The sequence below is a fragment of the Cucumis sativus genome, chromosome 6 (assembly GCF_000004075.3).
Source record: "Cucumis sativus cultivar 9930 chromosome 6, Cucumber_9930_V3, whole genome shotgun sequence".
Taxonomy (NCBI): domain Eukaryota; kingdom Viridiplantae; phylum Streptophyta; class Magnoliopsida; order Cucurbitales; family Cucurbitaceae; genus Cucumis; species Cucumis sativus.
This window is the reverse complement of record NC_026660.2, coordinates 23,595,990-23,614,152: the sequence shown is the minus strand read 5'-3', so window position 1 is coordinate 23,614,152 and position 18,163 is coordinate 23,595,990. Positions and strand designations below refer to the sequence as shown.

The 18,163-nt window shown below is 33.5% G+C and overlaps 4 protein-coding genes and 1 non-coding gene across 5 annotated transcripts; 3 read left to right on the top strand and 2 right to left on the bottom strand.

The window, feature by feature from the left end:
* Positions 1-1,092: 1,092 nt before the first annotated feature.
* Positions 1,093-2,105, bottom strand: LOC116404457 (auxin-induced protein 6B). The gene has a single exon (XM_031886854.1). The coding sequence runs from the start codon at positions 1,933-1,935 to the stop codon at positions 1,528-1,530; it is 408 nt and encodes a 135-aa protein (XP_031742714.1). The 5' UTR covers positions 1,936-2,105; the 3' UTR covers positions 1,093-1,527.
* A 4,315-nt stretch (positions 2,106-6,420) lies between these two features.
* On the top strand, positions 6,421-6,492 carry TRNAP-CGG. The gene has a single exon. It is a non-coding gene; the product is annotated as a tRNA-Pro (tRNA).
* Positions 6,493-6,582: 90 nt separating this feature from the next.
* Positions 6,583-8,144, top strand: LOC101214972 (probable small nuclear ribonucleoprotein G). Its single transcript, XM_004143281.3, has 4 exons — positions 6,583-6,738; positions 6,825-6,847; positions 7,281-7,402; positions 7,826-8,144. Exons 1-4 carry the CDS (start codon positions 6,704-6,706, stop codon positions 7,886-7,888), a joined length of 243 nt encoding a protein of 80 aa, XP_004143329.1. The 5' UTR covers positions 6,583-6,703; the 3' UTR covers positions 7,889-8,144.
* A 456-nt stretch (positions 8,145-8,600) lies between these two features.
* On the bottom strand, positions 8,601-10,782 carry LOC101209780 (putative pentatricopeptide repeat-containing protein At3g11460, mitochondrial). The gene has a single exon (XM_004143337.3). It carries the CDS (start codon positions 10,647-10,649, stop codon positions 8,778-8,780), a length of 1,872 nt encoding a protein of 623 aa, XP_004143385.1. The 5' UTR covers positions 10,650-10,782; the 3' UTR covers positions 8,601-8,777.
* A 16-nt stretch (positions 10,783-10,798) lies between these two features.
* On the top strand, positions 10,799-16,872 carry LOC101209537 (signal recognition particle 54 kDa protein, chloroplastic). Its single transcript, XM_004143336.3, has 15 exons — positions 10,799-11,034; positions 11,404-11,536; positions 12,017-12,084; positions 12,164-12,265; positions 12,824-12,976; positions 13,118-13,195; positions 14,197-14,322; positions 14,447-14,549; positions 14,647-14,747; positions 14,923-15,060; positions 15,130-15,273; positions 15,464-15,539; positions 16,014-16,099; positions 16,228-16,353; positions 16,485-16,872. Exons 1-15 carry the CDS (start codon positions 10,855-10,857, stop codon positions 16,587-16,589), a joined length of 1,719 nt encoding a protein of 572 aa, XP_004143384.1. The 5' UTR covers positions 10,799-10,854; the 3' UTR covers positions 16,590-16,872.
* The last annotated feature ends 1,291 nt before the right edge of the window (positions 16,873-18,163 follow it).

Sequence of the window (18,163 nt, the reverse complement as noted above, 5' to 3'; positions counted from 1 at the left end):
ACCTTTTCTAAAAAATTTATAAGGAGGTGGTTACATCATTAATGTCAACCTTAAAATAGTTTAACTCGTCAAGTATAGGTGGGCTTACTTGGGTCTGACCCCCATTTTTGCAACATTGCATATGTAAAAAAAATAGAGGACATGCTATAAATTGAAAAAAAAAAAAAAAGGATTTGTGAAATAGTGGAAGAACGTAGCATTTAACCCATGTAGGTTATTGATTTTGGTGACTAAAATTTTCTTTTTACATTGGAAAAAGAATGAGAGCCTAGTTTTGAAAGTCTTTTGAGTGTCCCAACGTTTCATTGAAATGTGAAGATGATTTCATGTAGAAAAGAATATATATACACACTTTGAAGTTTGATTGATTGGTTTTTGTTTCTCTCGGTTCATTGTATTTTGACTTTTCGTCCCAACGTAAAAAGACAAAAACTGCCAGCTACTACGCCTCTTTTTGGTTTGTCTCATTCTATTGTCTTAAAAACTAAATGGTATTTCTCTTACTCTTTTACATTTATATTAGTAGGAATATTATTCAGATTTAGTTACCCTAGATTTATATTTGATTCTTCCTCTCCTCAACTCGCATACTATTGGGTACTGTAAACTTTTCTTTAGTATCCGTTCACGGTTTTGAGTTCTCACCCATCACGAGTAGGTGAGTTAGAATTCACTTTTATTGTTATTGTGGTGGAGAAAGCATAAGAAAGTGTAATTGAGTCCCTAATTCGGGGTGAGTTAAAGAAAATGTAGCTATCTATCCATTCTAATTTTGAAAGCTTTTCTTAAGTACACCTGTGACATGTTTTTTCTAAATGGAACCCCATCAATGAAAAGGTATATATATATATATATAACAATAATTCATCAATATTTATAACATATTTGAGGTAAAAACTATCCAAAAATAAAACAATCAGCTCCCTAAACATAATTTACAATAATCAATTATTTGTCACAATCAACCCTTAAAAGTTTGACTTTGGTCACTAAATTAATGTGTATTTTGGTCTAATTTACGAGTTAATTTTTTGTGTTTTGTGTTTTTAATCCTACTTGGGTAAAATAAATTGCGCCAAAAGAGAAGTTATATACCAAAAAATGGAGAGTGAAAAAATCTATGATTTTTCTTGTTCATTCCTTCCTTGTAATCTTTGTTTACATTCTCCATTGCCAGCTGCCATGAAAAACACTTGAAGAAATTTAACAAATCACCTAAACCAACCACATTCATACATACTTTGATAATTACAAATTCAATTTCATCGCATAATTACAGCTCTGATTTTACAACTTCCGACGATAAATGGATCATCGAATCTAATCGGATATGAATTTTTGAATTTTCAGATGAAGAGATTCACATTCCACACCAAATCAAATAATGGTAAAATCGGCCGAATTCAATCGAATCGGATCATATTGCATCGCATCCTCCTCCTCGGCATATTGCAACAGAAGTCGACGAATGATCAAACGATACAAACTCTAACAAACTCATATCCATTAGCCATTGCATCTTCTGTTCTATAGAAACTCCTCAACAATCTCGCCGAAATCGAATCTGCCATTGCAGCATTCAACAGCGCTAACAATTTCTTGAAAAGCAGAGACACTACAAGGAACCACAAGCGCATTCCTCTGTTCGAATCCGAACTCTCTGTACGCTTTGTCGAGCACCATCCTGAAGAGCGGATGCGAGAGGAAACTTGTCGGAACGACGAAGCGCTGGCGTTCTTCGCCGACGTAAATGGCGAAGGAGCCGGTCGGCGTTGAGGTGGGAGATGAGGGAGAATTAGAGTCATGATCTGCGGGTAATTCAAAGCGATCAGTGAGCAAACATTCGTTGTGGGAATGTTCGGTCTCGGTTCCGACCCGGACGGCCTTCACTTTCTTGGCGAGTTTCTTGAAGGAAACCATTTTCTTGGCGAGCATTTTCTTGTGAAGGAAGAAAGTGGAGAGGCGATTAGGGTTTTGAAAGGTGAAGCTATGAATCCATGGAGATGGAGAAAATGGAGGAAGTGAAAAAGGGATTTATACAAAAACGAAGGAGGCGGGTAGAGGAATAAAAGGGATTTGAAAAGAGAGAGATTGGACTATTGACTTTGACGGTTACTCATTCAGTCTCAATTATTCCAATTCTATGCTTTAATTTATAGTGTAAATTAAACTCTAATTGCATAGTTTTTTCGTTAATTTTCATAAATATAACCAAATCAAATCAAAAAACTCTATCAACCTAATTTTACTACAGATTTGTTTTCCTTTTCATATATCAAATTGAAGAAAAATCGTTGAATATTCGTTTACATTTGGTACAAACCAAATTTAAACTGTACCAAAATCTTCAGAAAAAATCTCACATTAATCTAAACAAATCCAAATCTAAATATTTTTTCTAAATTGTTGAATATACTTTTAAAATTTTAATTATAAATATCAAATTTTATTTTTTTTTATATAGATTTTAAAATTGAACCTTCAATCTTCTACGGTTGTAAGTTAAATTTAAAGTCTAATCTTAACCAATTTTAAATAATAAATTTTAAGAGTACATTGACAACGGATTGTATTTTAGAAATAGATTTTACCATTATTAATTTTAAGAATTTTTAGATGTTTTAAAAACTTATTAAGCTTAAATTTTAAACTTTTAAAGATTTGTAATTTAGGAAGAAAAAATATTATCAATAATGCATACACTTTATGTTGGTTGACAATATATGTGAGAAATCAAAATATACTATACCTTATCTTTATCAAGTTATGCTATTGACTGCTGCTTTTCATTAATATTAGAGGTTTTTAATGCTAAAACAAAATGATAGTAACGATGACCATGAAACTTCAAAAACATATTGGAAAATATAAAAGTATTGACACATTGACTTCAATTATAGTTTAACATATGGTTTGGAAAAAACTCATTTAATTTGCGTCATATGTTTGACAAGTAGTTGTGTATCACATTAAAATGTCAAAGTTGATGATTTTCTTTGATAAATCAAAATTTTCTTTTGAATTTCTTTACCATGTGTGTTTCCTCTTACTGTTTTTTATCTAGAAAAAATAACAAAAATATAATAAAATCTTAGATTTTATCGATCAACAAAATTAATAAACACTAATAGAAGTTTTTGAATATCTACTGGTGTCATCATTTATACAATCTAAAATTTTACTATGTTTTGTAAATATGTTTATTAGTTTTGTCACTTACAATAATTTTTTAAAAAAACTTTTATAAATACATTATTGTTACTTACTAATATTTTCCTGTTTATTTTACTTTTTATCTCTACTCAATATTTCCACCAAACAAATCTTAAACTACTTTCAATAATCAACCATTGTATTTAATTATTGTCTTATAGATGAAAATATAAGTTAAATAATCTACCGACTAATTTTGGGACCAACAACGGTCGATTTAAAGATGCAATTGATTAGTGTGAGAACATGTTGTTTTCTTGGACTTTGGTATATTTGCAACGACAAGTTGACATAAGTTTAGTTAAACATCGACATTCTATTTAACACGATGACTATTATACCCCTAACTTTGGAAGGTATACATATACATATAGATGAATATTATAGTAACTAAGTGTATATATATATATATATATGATATATGATATATGATATGATATGGAAAAGAGACAAAAGAATGAGATGTGAAAGATATTCAAAGGGAGCGGCATAAAAGAATGGACTTTGGTGCTCAACCACTAAAAAGAGAGAATATGAGAAGGCGTTTTAGTTTGAAATAATGGCAACCACTTATCATTCAAAACCCCCCTCTTTCCCTTGACTCCTAACTTTTTCTTTTTTATATTTACCAAAATTAAACATTTCACATTATCAAATCAAGAACCACTTCTTCCTATTCTTCTTCCTTTCAATTCATTAACATGTATTATTAGAAGCTTCTAATGTTGGTCTACTTTTACAATCTTAAATAAATTTTTATCATATCAATATTATTTTTTTATTAAACCATGATAAAATGCTCTATCCGAATATATTTTAAAAAAAAATTGAAATTACACCAATGTCAATCACTAAATTTGTGTTGGATTTTGGTAAAATGTCTAAAGAGTAGTTATTTCGTATGTTTAAAGAAGTCATGAGTTCCAAGTAGTATAAAAATATTAGTTTATGCATCTTTTTATGTTTAACCGTTTACCATATAATGAATTATTTTTCATTATGTTTAGAGTTCCTCTGCATCAATTTTTATGTTCTTAGTGTAATTATTTTCTTTAAACAAAACATTAAATATTTATTTTCTAAAAAAACTATAAAAATGTATTTTTGTTGTAAGAAATTATAAAGAGCACACTAATTGATATGAATATAACAATATGCTACAAGAATTTTTGGTTTTTTCTTGTATTATAAGGTGTTGGACCACTGTTACCTACCTTATTTTTAAATTTTAATATAAGCTTAGATTTTGATTTTTAAATAAACAAACAAATAGATTTAAGTATTAGTATAAATTGAAATTAAAACCCTTTTGTAGAAAAATGAAAATAAAATAATTTGTCAGAGAATCCAACCAAAGGTTGAAGAATAATTGATGAAGTTGCCTTTTTATACAATTAATTACTCTCTACATTAATTAGTTATTTATTCATACACATGAAATTATTAACATGTTAGTTTGTAGAGAGAAAGATTAATGATTGTGGTCACCATGAATGGTTGCTTAATCAATCTTGTTTATTTATTTATTTTGGGTGGGTTGGTGAGAGTATTGTGGTTTGAATTGGCTTTTCTTTAGAAATAAATTTGTGTAATAAAAGTTTCTCTAAACAAAAGTAAAAATAAAAAAGTTACCTCATGTTTTTCTCACTTTTTTTAAAAAATTACTCTTTTTACTTTTTAACCTCTTTTCCTTTCATACTGAAGTATGATTTAAAATAATAACTAATGATGTAGAATGTACGATATACTTGATTTAACTTTTTAAGTATTTAATTTAATCATCTTAGAAGAGAAAAAAATTAACATTTAACGATTATTCAAAATAGATTTTAAAAAAATTTCAAATGATTTTTTAGAAAATGAAAAGTAATCTTCTTCTTCAATTATTCTTATTATACTAAATTAAACTCACTAGTAAAAAAAACTATGTTTCAAATGAATATCAACCCATTACTTAGTTTTGGAAAGTAGAGATAGCAAAACCAATAAACTAATAAGTTGATCATAGTGCTTATAATTTTAGTTTTCAAAAACCAAATTTAAAATTTTGTTTGATAGTTACTTGATTTTTTGTTTTAGTTTTAAAATATTATATTCAATTTTTTTGCGTTTTTATATTTTAAAATTTAAAATTTTAACCAATTTTAAAATTTTAATTTTTAGAAATATAACATAACATCAAAATATTTTCCAAGTAACTAAATCTAAACGTGCATTCAAATCTAAACTTAAACCAGTAGTAAGATTTGAACAATTCAATCTAGATCTAGACTTACCAAATTGATGTTTGTGTATCAAATATTTTAGGCTCGAGTGGTCAATTAATGTCGTATTGATTGAAGTATTTTTTGCATTTGTTATGTAAGTACGTGTGTTTTTCATTTTTTAAATTGTTAATATTTGATGGGTTTGTTATTTTTTAAAAATACAAAAAAAAATTTCAAGTTTTTCTTTCTTTGTTTCAATGTTTCGAATTTTCAAGAGTTATATAAGCTAATCAATATTATTATTATAGTTATTTTCTTTTCTTGAAATCTTAATTTAAGTACAAATAAGACAATTTTGATTTGATAGATTGAAGAAATAAGTGGGAGTTGAAAATGTGAAAAGGACAGAGAATTGGGCCAATAAAGGGCCAAGTGGGCTGGGCCTAATAATAAATATCAACGCTTTGACTTGATTTCAACGCTTATCAAGTCAGATGTTTCGGATTTTTGCTTCTATTTGTTCGACCGATGATTTGGCGATGCACAACACCTAAATAATAATCGTTTACTTTCACACTCACACTGGCGCTCTTTTGACTCAAATAAGTTCACATTTTAATACTAAATTAGTGAAAATTTGCCGAACATGTTTTAAATGAAATTTATAAGTTCATTTTTTTAAAAAGAATATCGCTTTAAATATATTGTAATATCTTTTTTTACATTTATATGAGTTTGAGAATCTAATTTTTCATCTATAAATTCAAGAGAGTTAATGATGGTATCAATCCAACTATTCCATACTTGGGAAGTAACTTCTATCATCCATCCTAAAACTGAAATTGACTTAATAAGTATAGTTTATTAATGACTTTTTTTTCTTAGTTTTATATTTTGAAAATTAAAATAATATTTATAAAGATTTGTCCCAAGAGGTTTCTATAGAACTAAATAAATTTTAATTAGAAGAACATTTTATTTTGTTATTGATCATAAATCAGGGTGTTTGGTCTAGTGGTATGATTCTCGCTTCGGGTGCGAGAGGTCGCGAGTTCGATTCTCGCAACACCCCGTTATATATATTTTTTTAAAAAATCAATTTAAATGGGCCCATGTTTAGGAGGCCCAAAACAAGTTTTCGGCCCAAATATGTCGTCATCCCGTGAACAAAATCCGAAGACTCGCCGTGACCTTTTTCTCGATTAATTAGGGTTTTTTTCATCTCTCTGACCTCTGTCCTGTTGAATCCTCTTCACAGCTCTTTTTTTTTTGCGTTCTTCACCATGAGTAGGTCAGGACAGCCTCCGGATCTCAAAAAGTAAGTGTATCTTAACTTTTATATTTTTGGTTCGATTGTTTCAGCTATTTTCATTTGGTTCTCATTTCCTCCCTTCTTTTTTGCAGATATATGGACAAAAAGCTTCAGAGTAAGTTCTATTTCTCACAAGCTTGTTTCTACATTTCGTTGTTCTTTATAGATAGATAGATGTAGATTTTCTCTCTCAGTTAAATTCTGGAGAAGTTGGAAATGTTTGTTTTCTTTTAATTTATGCCATATGATTTGCAATTCCGTTTGATATTGATTACTGCGAACTTTATCGCGCACTGAAACAAAACAATGTCTTTTTGTAATGCGAGGATCATGAAGTTGAGTTTTACGGGTTTAGGGTTTAGTATTTACGTGTAACTGTTCGGAGACGAACGGAGGAAGTATTGGGACTTTAGGGTTAGATAATATACTACTGAAGGATCTCTACCTAATTTTGTGGTCATCTGTTAAAGGTTGAACATTAGTATTTTAGTAGCATGTCGAAACTATGTGCATTCAAATTGACGATGCTTCTAAATTGAACTTTGCAGTAAAACTCAACGCTAATCGCTTGGTAATTGGAACTCTTCGAGGCTTTGACCAGTTTATGAATCTAGTGGTTGACAACACCGTGGAAGTGAATGGCAACGAGAAAACTGATATTGGCATGGTGGTGGGTCGCTGTTATTTTCTTCTCTAATAATTTATTTTCCAAAATGGAAACAATACTTTTTTTTGATATGTGATGAAAAGAGATAGATGCTCAAATTAGAAAGAGACATAGTGTATAGGAAACAAGAACTAGAGCTAGGGGATCAGTAAAATACAACTATTAAAAGTAGGTGCAGTATGGCAAAATGGCATAATTGTTTGAAGATTTGGATGTATTCTAATTCATACAAATATATTGAATGAAATAAGCCCCATCATCTTTTTATTGGGGACACCATGTTGACACTAAGGGACAATTGAACCAAAACAATCTGACGAGTTGGAAGGTTGTGTGTGTCAAACCATCAGCATTCTCAATGTTTGCGTTAATTGATTAACACTGGAATAATCCAAGAATTGATCACCATTTTGGTTTTTATTTCAGGTGATTAGAGGAAATAGTGTGGTCACTGTTGAAGCACTTGAACCTGTAAACAGGATGCAGTGATTGCGAACGTGTTGGAAGTTGGTTTGATTCTTGCTGCTGATCTGTTTAATAGATGGATTGAGTTAAACATTCGGATTTGTAGTATGTATAATTTTGGGATGTTATGGATTTTAGAACGAATTCTTGTACTCCATCATTCTGGACAGTCAGGATTCTAATGTCAGCAATGGGGTTTCTGTATTATTCTGGGAAAGATAGATTCATTGCATTAGGTAAGATTTTTCTCACGAAACCAAATATTCTCTCTTCTGCCACAGCCCCAAGATCCAAATTCTATTTGTTCCAAGTCTATGAGTGCCACTGTATCATTTCGAAATGTGCTCATTAATCATTTCAACCATGCGTTGCCAAATCGACCAATTTTATACGTGTCCTCTCCTCCATTGTACGTTTTGAAGATACTATCAAAACCTGCTAGTGATTGGAATTTTTCGATACAACTTTGTATATTACAAAGTTCATAATCATAAAAAATGAACCATAGATACTTTTTCTATTTTTAACAGCAGTTTTAGAAGTGTTAGATTATACATCAAATTGAATATACTATAGTGATCTTAATCATTTAAAATTTACCTCTAAATATGTTATATTGTTCTAGCTTGGGAAGAAATCTCGTAAATGCCTTTTAAATGCCTCTAATCCTAATATTTTGTAATCGAAGCAGCGGTATACGCCACCCGGGTGGTAACTTGACGCAATCTACAATCTATTAGCATGAAAGGAAATTATGGGTGTTAATCCATAAATTTTAATTTGTATACATCTGTGGCTCCTTTCATGTTATTAGCCCACTTCTGAAACCATCACATATTCAGTAAAGTTCTAAGTTCAAGGGCTAAGAGACACTTAATTTGAAGTCTAACTGAAACTAAACAAGTCCATGATTCTACCAATAATCTTTACAAGAACAGCTCCCATTTCTAAAATGATGGAACCGAGTAGCATCTCTAACAGTTAATTGACGATGGACAATTTTACTAACCATCTTGAAAAACAAGTGACAATCTTCACATATCCTAAGATTCTTTATTATAACAACTTCAGCCCCAGTCGTAGTATTCAGGAGGCCAAAAGCAACAGCCAATTTTTCACTATGAACTCCAACACGAGTAAAACCATCTTTGTTGCTTTCTTCTCTATTATCTTTCTCAGGCTTTCCAAATTCCTGCATTATTATCGCTTCCAACTCTTCCAAAACCCTATATATCTCATCAGACTGAAGATGGTTTCTATCCCCGACTATAAATGGATGAACTCTGCCTTTCAATTCAACATAGCTACATCCAGGATCCTTCTTCAGCTTCTTCTCCTTCATCATAATCCGAATCCTCAAAACCCCTTTTGAATTATTGGCGTTAGAGTAAATGTTTGATAATAAAACATAGTATCCTATATTTTCTGGTTCAAGTTCGATCACACGTTCAAAAGCCAACTCTGCTAACTCAACATTCTTGTGGATCTTACAAGCACCTAGAAGAGCTCCCCAGACGGCACCATCAGGCTTTATTGGCATGGATTCAATTAGAGTTTGAGCTTCTTTAAGCCGCCCTGCTCGCCCCAGAAGATCCACCATACATGAATAATGTTCGGGACCCGGTTCCAATTGATAGTTTCTCTTCATCATTTTGAAGTATTCCAAGCCCTGATCAGTGAGTCCTGCATGGCTACAGGCAGACAAGACACACACAAATGCAGTTCCATCAGGTTCAATGCCACTCCTTATCATCTCTTTGAAAAGCTGCACTGCAATTTCTCCATGTCCATGCATTCCATAGCCACCTATAATTGCTGTCCAGGAAACTAATGTTCTCTCAGGCATTCCGTCAAACACGGCTTGTGCTTTTGTCAAATTGCCACACCTTGCGTACATATTGATCAAAGCATTATTCAGAAATGGATTACTGGTAAACCCACTAGCTTGGATCTTAAATTCCACCTCATGGCCAACGCTCTGAGCTCCAAGGTTCGCGCAAGATGATAAAACCCCAACAAGAGTTACAGGATCTGGGTGAACCCCATTCATATCCATGTTACGGTAGAGCTCCAAAACATTAGTTGCCAACCCATTTTGTGCGTACCCAGAAACCATAGCGTTCCAAGAAATCAAACCCTTCACAGGCATTTCATCAAACAGCTTCTGTGCGTAATTAACCGAGCCACATTTCATGTACATAGTAATGAAGCAATTAACAACAGAGACATCTGAATCGAATCCATATTTCAATGTGGAGCAATGTAGAGACGATCCAAGCTCCAAATTAATCGGAGATACACAAGCTGGAATCAAACCCAGCAAAGTAACTGAATTAACAGGGACACCCTCCTCATTCATTTGGCGAAACAAAAGAACCGCTTCAGAACATTTTGAATTCGAAACATAGCCGGAAACCAAAGCATTGTAGCAAACAGTAAGCTTTCTGGAGTGGAAATTTTCCTCGAACACTTTACGGGCATTGTCGACCAAAGATCCTTTACAATACATAGAAATCAAACCAGTTTGCACAAAAGGTTCAAAAACACACCCAACTTTGGTAATTTGACCATGGAATTGACTGCCGAGTATGGGGAGTGAGAGGGCCGCGCAGGATTTGAGAGCAAACGGGAAAGTGAAAGCATTGGGGCGATCACCATGGCGAAGCATTTGGGGATAGAGACTTAGAGCTTGAAGAAATTGGCATCGTTTTGCTAATTCTCTGAGCTGAGTGTTCCATGGCGTTGAGAGAGCGTTCATAGATTTTGATTTGCAATGATTTTTCATTTCCCGTTAGTCTAGAGGTTGAAGAAGAGAGCAATACGCTGCGTTTGAACACAGAGCGTCGATGCGTCCACGTCAAAAAAATAGACGGTTCAGATTTGAGTTGAAAAGGATAAGCGAAAAATCGGATATATTATCTCTGAGTGGATAAAAGAAAAATCAGATACTGAGACTTGGGGGAGCTAAGAGAAAATCGTCGAATTTGGCAATGGAGGGATTGCAAATTTCGACTGTTGCTTCTCGTCATTTGACTTCCAATTCTCAATCTCATTGTGCAAGTAGAGGCTTGTGCCATGGTTCCAACTGCGCGCGAAAAACCTCGAGTATTTCATCTTCTTGGCTTGGTTCGAGCAATTTGAAGTCGCTCTCTTCGAGGAATTTGTTTACTGTAAGACAGTGATTGAGTTAGTAATTGCGTATTTAAGTTACTTTCTGATTGTTGCCTTGAAATTATAACGATTTTGAGGAAGAATTTTGTGTAGTATAACGAATTAGTGCTAAAATTTTGTTATTCCATCCGGTTAGAAATATTGTTCTGGATGTATGGTAACAGAGAAATTATGATTATCTCAATTTGTAAATTGCTTGTTGAGGGGAAATTTGAGAAAATAAGGCCTTCTTATCTTTCACTGGTAGACGTTAGTCTTGCTACCATTTGTGTCAATTGGAGAGGATTCTTGAATGTTTTGCTATTTACTATTGAACGTAAATAATACTTTCTCAGGTTCCTTAGGTTTGGTTTTGATTTTTTCCACAGAGGGAAATTTGGGGTTGGCTTCATGCCAAGACTGTCAACACTAGGAGAGACATGCGTGGGGTTGTACGGGCTGAAATGTTTGGCCAGTTGACAAGTGGCCTGGAGGCTGCTTGGAACAAGCTCAAAGGAGAAGGTCTGAATATCTTTAATCCTTTTGATTGGTTTCCTTATTTTAAAGTTTGTTATATACGTGGGTAATCGTTGGAGTACTTTGATATTGGTTTGATAGTAAAACATAGTCGAGAAATATATGTTCAAAATTTTCTAAATACATCAGATGGCAATTTGCATAATGTTCTTGTACTGGAAGTACCTTAACTGGTAAATGATACCTCTCTTATGAGTACTTTCATCACTGATTGGATCGGGGTGGGGTGGTGGTTGGGTGCTGTGGAGTGGGGTGGGAGGGGGAATTTTCCCTTCTAATATGGACTTAATGTATGCATTCAGGCAAACTGTGCACATTTCATTTTTAGGCTACATCAAACCAGATCAAATTCAGAGGAACTAATTTGTTCAACCGGAGTACTTAATTGTTTTCCTTGAAATGTGATCTGATAACAGCTGATACTTAGAAAGTTCATTTTGTTGATGGAACATTATCTTCCTCTAGAGGTTTTGTCAAAGGAAAATATTGTGGAGCCAATGCGAGATATTAGGAGAGCTCTTCTGGAGGCTGATGTAAGTAACTGCTACATTGTTTTTATATCAGTGCTTTGGTATAAAATAAGGATTTTTGGGTCCTGCTTGGTTAATATAGGTAAGCCTTCCTGTTGTACGAAGGTTTGTGCAAGCTGTTAGTGACCAAGCTGTTGGTGTTGGTGTGATTCGAGGAGTGAGACCTGATCAACAATTGGTTAAGGTATTTAAGCTACCATGAGTTTTACCTTCATATTCTCACATAATCCTTCAGTTACAAATGTACATGTGGACTTGGTTATTTCTCAGAAATTAACAGTCGCTTAATGTTGCAATAGTATTAGTAGGTCTGCTGTAGTATGTGAATTTTATCAAATCAAACACGATGTTCTTTTTTATGTATATGTTTCTTTTGACGGATTTGAGGAAATCTCCTTGGGGTAAACGAGAGTGAACATGGAAAATATTACATCTTGAATCTGTATTGGGCCAAGGTCTGGGATCATCTTTTGTTGTTTACATTAGCACACATATCAATTTCTTTTTAAAACATTAACATTAATTTTCAACTGTTGGTTGTTAACTTTAGCGTAGAAGCTATCTTACTAGTGCGTATAACTTCATAATGCCATGGTTTCATATCTTTTATGTTACATTTTTGTTACTTATAGGTGCATCCTGCTGCCTGGATTAAATTGGAGATTCTAGAAAGTAGAATTTTTTTTTCAGTTTATTAATATAAAATAATTACTTAACTACAATTCATTGTTGTCTCTTATAGATTGTACATGATGAGCTTGTGAAATTGATGGGGGGAGAAGTCTCCGAACTTGTTTTCTCCAAGTCTGGTCCCACTGTCATACTGTTGGCTGGTCTGCAAGGAGTTGGAAAGACAACCGTTTGTGCAAAATTGGCCAATTATCTTAAGAAACAAGTAAGGTTATAGGTTACACACACTCACACACACTTTTCATCTTTCTCTAATTAAGCATGTGTACTGTGTTCGTTGCTTTCTGTTTTCCTTCTGCATCCCTTTTAATCAAATATGTTTTTTTTAAAACAATGTTGACCACAGGGGAAAAGTTGCATGCTGGTGGCCGGAGATGTGTACAGGCCTGCTGCTATTGACCAATTAGTTATCTTGGGTGAACAGGTATGAAACTTCATTCTCATCAATGTCTTTTGCACCATTGTGTGATTTATATGTGATATGATTATTGGTTAAGCACAAGTGGGTGAGCAAAGATACTTAGTTAACCAGTTTTAGACATTCTTATTAGGTTGACTCCCTCAACAGGACTATGAATACATGACGTGTCCGCGCATAGAATAAAATGTAAAGTGGGAGATAGATGATAGATAGGAAATAGTAAACACTGCAGCAAAATAGATTTCAAATCATATTACTGTAGTTAATTGTAGGTTATAAATAAGTGAATACACTATTATAGTATTATGTTTTATGTTTTGAGCCCCAAACATGGAGTGGGCTATAATATACACTCCATCAACTTCAAGTTGGAGGCCTAAACCCCCCCCCCCCCCCCCCCCCCCCCCCAAAGGTTGCTAGTGAAGATGATGTGAACTAATGTTCTTATCTGAATAATAATAGTGAATTTTAGAGTGGATCAACTAAACACTTGGCATAGGAAAAAGGGACATGTTCCCTGATTTGTTTTGTTGATAATTATTCTTTAAGATTTGGTATTATTGGTGATTGCTTGTTGAAAGATTTTGTACAGGGTTGTAGTTTAAATTCTTTAGAATTATTAGTTAAGTTCGATGGTTTGTAATGAGTAACAATTTACTTGTCCGTTCCCTAATCAGCTGCTACTGATACTTTTGGGAAATGTTTTGATATAAAATGTATTGAAGTGAAATGGGCTTTAAAGTTTGGCTCTAAAGGGAAATTGGAGATGAATTAATTGCATCTGCTTTTAGATTGTGAATGTTGCCTAGTGCCGGAGCTTGTTCAATAAGTCCTGTTATGTTGTTTTTATGTAGTGCATGTAGCCGGGTGAATGTTAAGTGGGATGAGGTTTCTTTTCATTCAAAATTATGGAGCTGAGCAAATATGATAAAGAGTTATGAACTTATCTAGATATAATTCTTAGTTATTGTTTTAGGCTCACTTTTGGTCATAGTGAATTACAGGTGGGGGTGCCTGTTTATACGGCAGGCACTGAGGTTAAGCCTTCAGACATTGCAAAACAAGGTCTACAAGAGGCTCGAAAAAATAAAGTGGATGTAGTAATTGTGGATACTGCTGGACGGCTTCAGGTGCTCATTATTTTTGTTGCAAAGAATACTTGGATGGTGCATAGAAATATAGTACAGATTGAAGACTGTTTACCATTCATTTATCATACAACTGAAAAACTTTATTCTTCTAAAAACTGAACAGATAGACAGGGCTATGATGGATGAATTAAAAGAAGTAAAACGAGTAATCAATCCAACTGAAGTACTCCTTGTTGTGGATGCCATGACTGGTCAAGAAGCTGCAGGTATTTCATTCACCAATCTTGGGAAACAATATTAAAACTGGTTTGGAAAATAACGTGGGGACAATTAAGCCCATTGCGGTCTTATGTGGTTCTGCAGCTTTGGTCACAACATTCAACATAGAGATTGGGATCACAGGGGCTATTCTGACAAAGCTAGATGGAGATTCAAGAGGGGGAGCAGCTTTGAGTGTTAAAGAGGCATGTCATTTCGCTAAACTAATGCGTATTCGCATCTTCAAGAATTAATTTACTGGAACGTTTTATTTAGCTCAGTTCTTTTTGTTTATGAGATTTGTTTTCAGTATCATCAAATTAACAAGAGCTCTGGATCAATTTAGCTATCTATTATATTCGTCTATCAACTTTTTTGTAGGTATCAGGAAAGCCAATCAAGCTTGTTGGTCGTGGAGAGCGCATGGACGACCTTGAACCATTTTATCCTGACCGTATGGCAGGAAGAATCTTAGGAATGGGAGATGTCCTCTCTTTCGTGGAGAAGGCACAAGAAGTGGTAAGTTTGAATTAATTTTGTCTCGCTTTCAGACAAGTTTGTAGATTTTAACTCAAATGGTGGATATAGATGCGCCAAGAGGATGCAGAAGAACTGCAAAAGAAGATATTAAGTGCAAAATTTGACTTCAATGATTTCCTGAAGCAAACTCGTGCAGTTGCACGGATGGGATCTATGACTCGTGTCATTGGAATGATCCCTGGTATGGGAAAGGTGGGAATGCAAATCTTCAGAACTTCTACCTTCTAGTTTCTTTATGCCATGCATGGCTATTAGGTGCTCGTGTTTCAATTCACTGATAATTCAAATGAATATCACAGGACTGTTTCCAGGTCTCAGTACCTGATGTTTATGGGAATTACAATTTCCTACTTTCCTCTAATACTCTGGTCGTTTCACACAGGTCACTCCAGCCCAGGTTCGCGAAGCAGAGAAGAGTTTGAAAATAATGGAATCAATGATTGAAGCAATGACGCCGGGTATTTTCTTTTCACCTGCTGCTTTCTTCCATGAGTTAGAAATTCATACTAGATCGTGCTTATGAGGCTATGATAAATTGTGGACCTTATGCATTTTAATCACCTACTTGCTTCTTTATTATTAGAGGGCGAGCATTTGACATTAGCTTAATTGATTGGATCAGGTTTTTACTAGATGAGAAGTTTTCTCATTATTCTGATTGAATGGACACTAGGCTTCTAGTTAACCCGGTCCTCACTTATCAAACTTAGATAGATTCCTAATACTATACTAAAAGATAAAAGATGAGGATGCCATTTAAATGTATATATTATAGTGAAGTACCTAATAAGGACGAAATAGAGCTGCAGTACCTATTTACCGTTGTATCTTTTTTCCGATTCAAGTACATCAATTGTTGTACCGTATACCTCTATTGATCTCTACTCATTGAACTTCTTTTACCCGGAAACTTTTCACTTGTTTAATGACAGAGGAAAGAGAGAAGCCAGAATTGTTGGCAGAATCACCTGCAAGGAGGAAAAGAGTTGCTCAAGATTCGGGGAAAACAGAGCAGCAGGTATGTCAAGTTATTTCTTTGATGCAATAACTGTTGATCATCCATCTTAATTAAAAACACTCCCCCTCTGCCACGTCCTCAAATAGTGTGGGAATTTACTGACAAATGAAGATTTTATAAAACACTAGGTGAGCCAACTCGTAGCTCAACTCTTCCAAATGCGTGTTCGTATGAAGAATCTGATGGGTGTGATGGAAGGTGGATCCATTCCTGCATTGAACAATCTCGAAGAAGCTCTTAAAGCCGAACAAAAGGTTCCCTTTTTTTTCTTTCTCTATACTCGATCTAAATAATGGTTAGAACTTGAATAAAATGAACTCTTCATTAATTATATAGTCCTTGCTTGTTTGGATATGTGAATGATATATGGGTGTGACCTCATCAGGCCCCTCCTGGTACTGCACGAAGAAAGCGAAGATCCGAATCAAGGAAGCAATTTGCAAATTCAGAAACAAGGTCAAGTCCTCGTGGTTTTGGGAGTGGAAACTAAGCAAAAGTTTATAAAGAGATGCATAACAAATTCAGGTTAATGCTCCTTTTCTTGCATGTCTTTATTTACCATTGCATTAGGTATCCAATTTTCTTGTTCTGTAATTTTACCACAATATTCCTGCGCTAGGTAATGAAACTTTTTTCTTTTAACTCATTGTATAATATTATAAGATTGGTAGTTTAGACTTTAGGATATGGGCTATCAACTTAATCATGGAAACCAGCTTATTTGAAATCTTTTTCACTCCAGAAATAATATCTTAAGAAAAAGTCAGATTAAATGTCAAAGGCGTTAGAAGGTAATGACCAAAGACTTGATTTGATGCACCCTTTGACCCTTAGTTTGTTTAGAAAGATAAGTAGAAAGTCAATCATGAAGAACAAAGCCTATATCATCCAAAATTGTTATTTGAACGTTGGGAAAGTGTTGTTTGAACCAACAATGAGTTGCTTGTGGAACCTAAGTATAATACCTGCAAAAAAAGAAAAAACTGACCAGGACTACATTCTATCAGTTCCGTTTTTGTAGATTTTCACCGTGAAATAGAGACTAATCACATAACTGGAAAATAATCCTCTCCTCACCTTCAAGAAATCACCTAAATGATAATTCTATCATTTAATCATCTGAAAATCTACGAGAATGCATTGGTTGCCTCATCACTACTAATAGACTTTTTAGTATAACAATGAGGATGAAGGATCAAACTTTCCACATTTGAGATGTGGAAGGTCGTGTCAATCACGGTTGAACTAAGTTCATTTGGTGCTTAATATATGATTGAGTCCATGACTTTTTAGTGGTTTTTATTTTTATTTTTATTATTATTAGTAAAGTTTTAATTTAATCTTTTATATATTAACAAAATTTGGTCGATGATAAACTCAGATGAGATAATACCTAGTGAATTAGTGGAAATTTGGCAGAGCAAAAAGTCATCTAAGTGAAGAAAACTTGAAACTTACGTGGAGGAAACTTTCTACAAATTCTTTTGGAATTTAGGGGAGGAATTAGGAAATTTCCTCTCTAGATGAGTTTTTTCTTCCTCTAAATTTTTATGAAATAACTAAGCATATAGTTTTTTATCAACTAATTTTGACATTCATTAATAAAGAGAATAAATTGAAAGATATTGAAAACTCAAGTGCGAAATTTAAACTTTTAGAATAATAGGAAAATATTTTAGGGTCTCTAACTTTTTTTTTTATCTACGTAGTCTACATTTATAGGGGGAGGTTAGAATATAATTTGTAGAGGGGTTTGTGCAAACAACATGGTTTAAAATTTGATTTAATGTGAGTTGTCAAGTGTATGTTCATGTTGCTTGCATAACGGTTTAATGAATTGGAATTACTTGGATCTCTTCATTTCCAAGTATTTCACATTCAACAATTCAAAGTCATTTGGATATAATAATAACAATAACCCATTATGGGTTTGATTTAGTGGTATAAAAGATTACATAAGCTTAATAACTAACTAAGAGGTTATGTGAGATTAGTCAAGATGTGTGCGGTTTCAAACGTTCACACATACTCATATAATATGATGATAATAACAATAATAATAAT

What these genes read in the sequence shown, in the direction of transcription:
- LOC101209537 (XM_004143336.3), top strand. Translation starts at nt 10,855, where the DNA reads ATGGAGGGATTGCAAATTTCGACTGTTGCTTCTCGTCATTTGACTTCC. An exon ending in GATTGAAGCAATGACGCCGG is followed by an intron (nt 15,540 to 16,013) that starts GTATTTTCTTTT and finishes GTTTAATGACAG; the next exon opens with AGGAAAGAGAGAAGCCAGAA. An exon ending in CTCTTAAAGCCGAACAAAAG is followed by an intron (nt 16,354 to 16,484) that starts GTTCCCTTTTTT and finishes TGACCTCATCAG; the next exon opens with GCCCCTCCTGGTACTGCACG.
- LOC101209780 (XM_004143337.3), bottom strand. Translation starts at nt 10,649, where the DNA reads ATGAAAAATCATTGCAAATCAAAATCTATGAACGCTCTCTCAACGCCA.
- LOC101214972 (XM_004143281.3), top strand. Translation starts at nt 6,704, where the DNA reads ATGAGTAGGTCAGGACAGCCTCCGGATCTCAAAAA. An exon ending in CAGCCTCCGGATCTCAAAAA is followed by an intron (nt 6,739 to 6,824) that starts GTAAGTGTATCT and finishes TCTTTTTTGCAG; the next exon opens with ATATATGGACAAAAAGCTTC. An exon ending in TATGGACAAAAAGCTTCAGA is followed by an intron (nt 6,848 to 7,280) that starts GTAAGTTCTATT and finishes TGAACTTTGCAG; the next exon opens with TAAAACTCAACGCTAATCGC.
- LOC116404457 (XM_031886854.1), bottom strand. Translation starts at nt 1,935, where the DNA reads ATGCTCGCCAAGAAAATGGTTTCCTTCAAGAAACTCGCCAAGAAAGTG.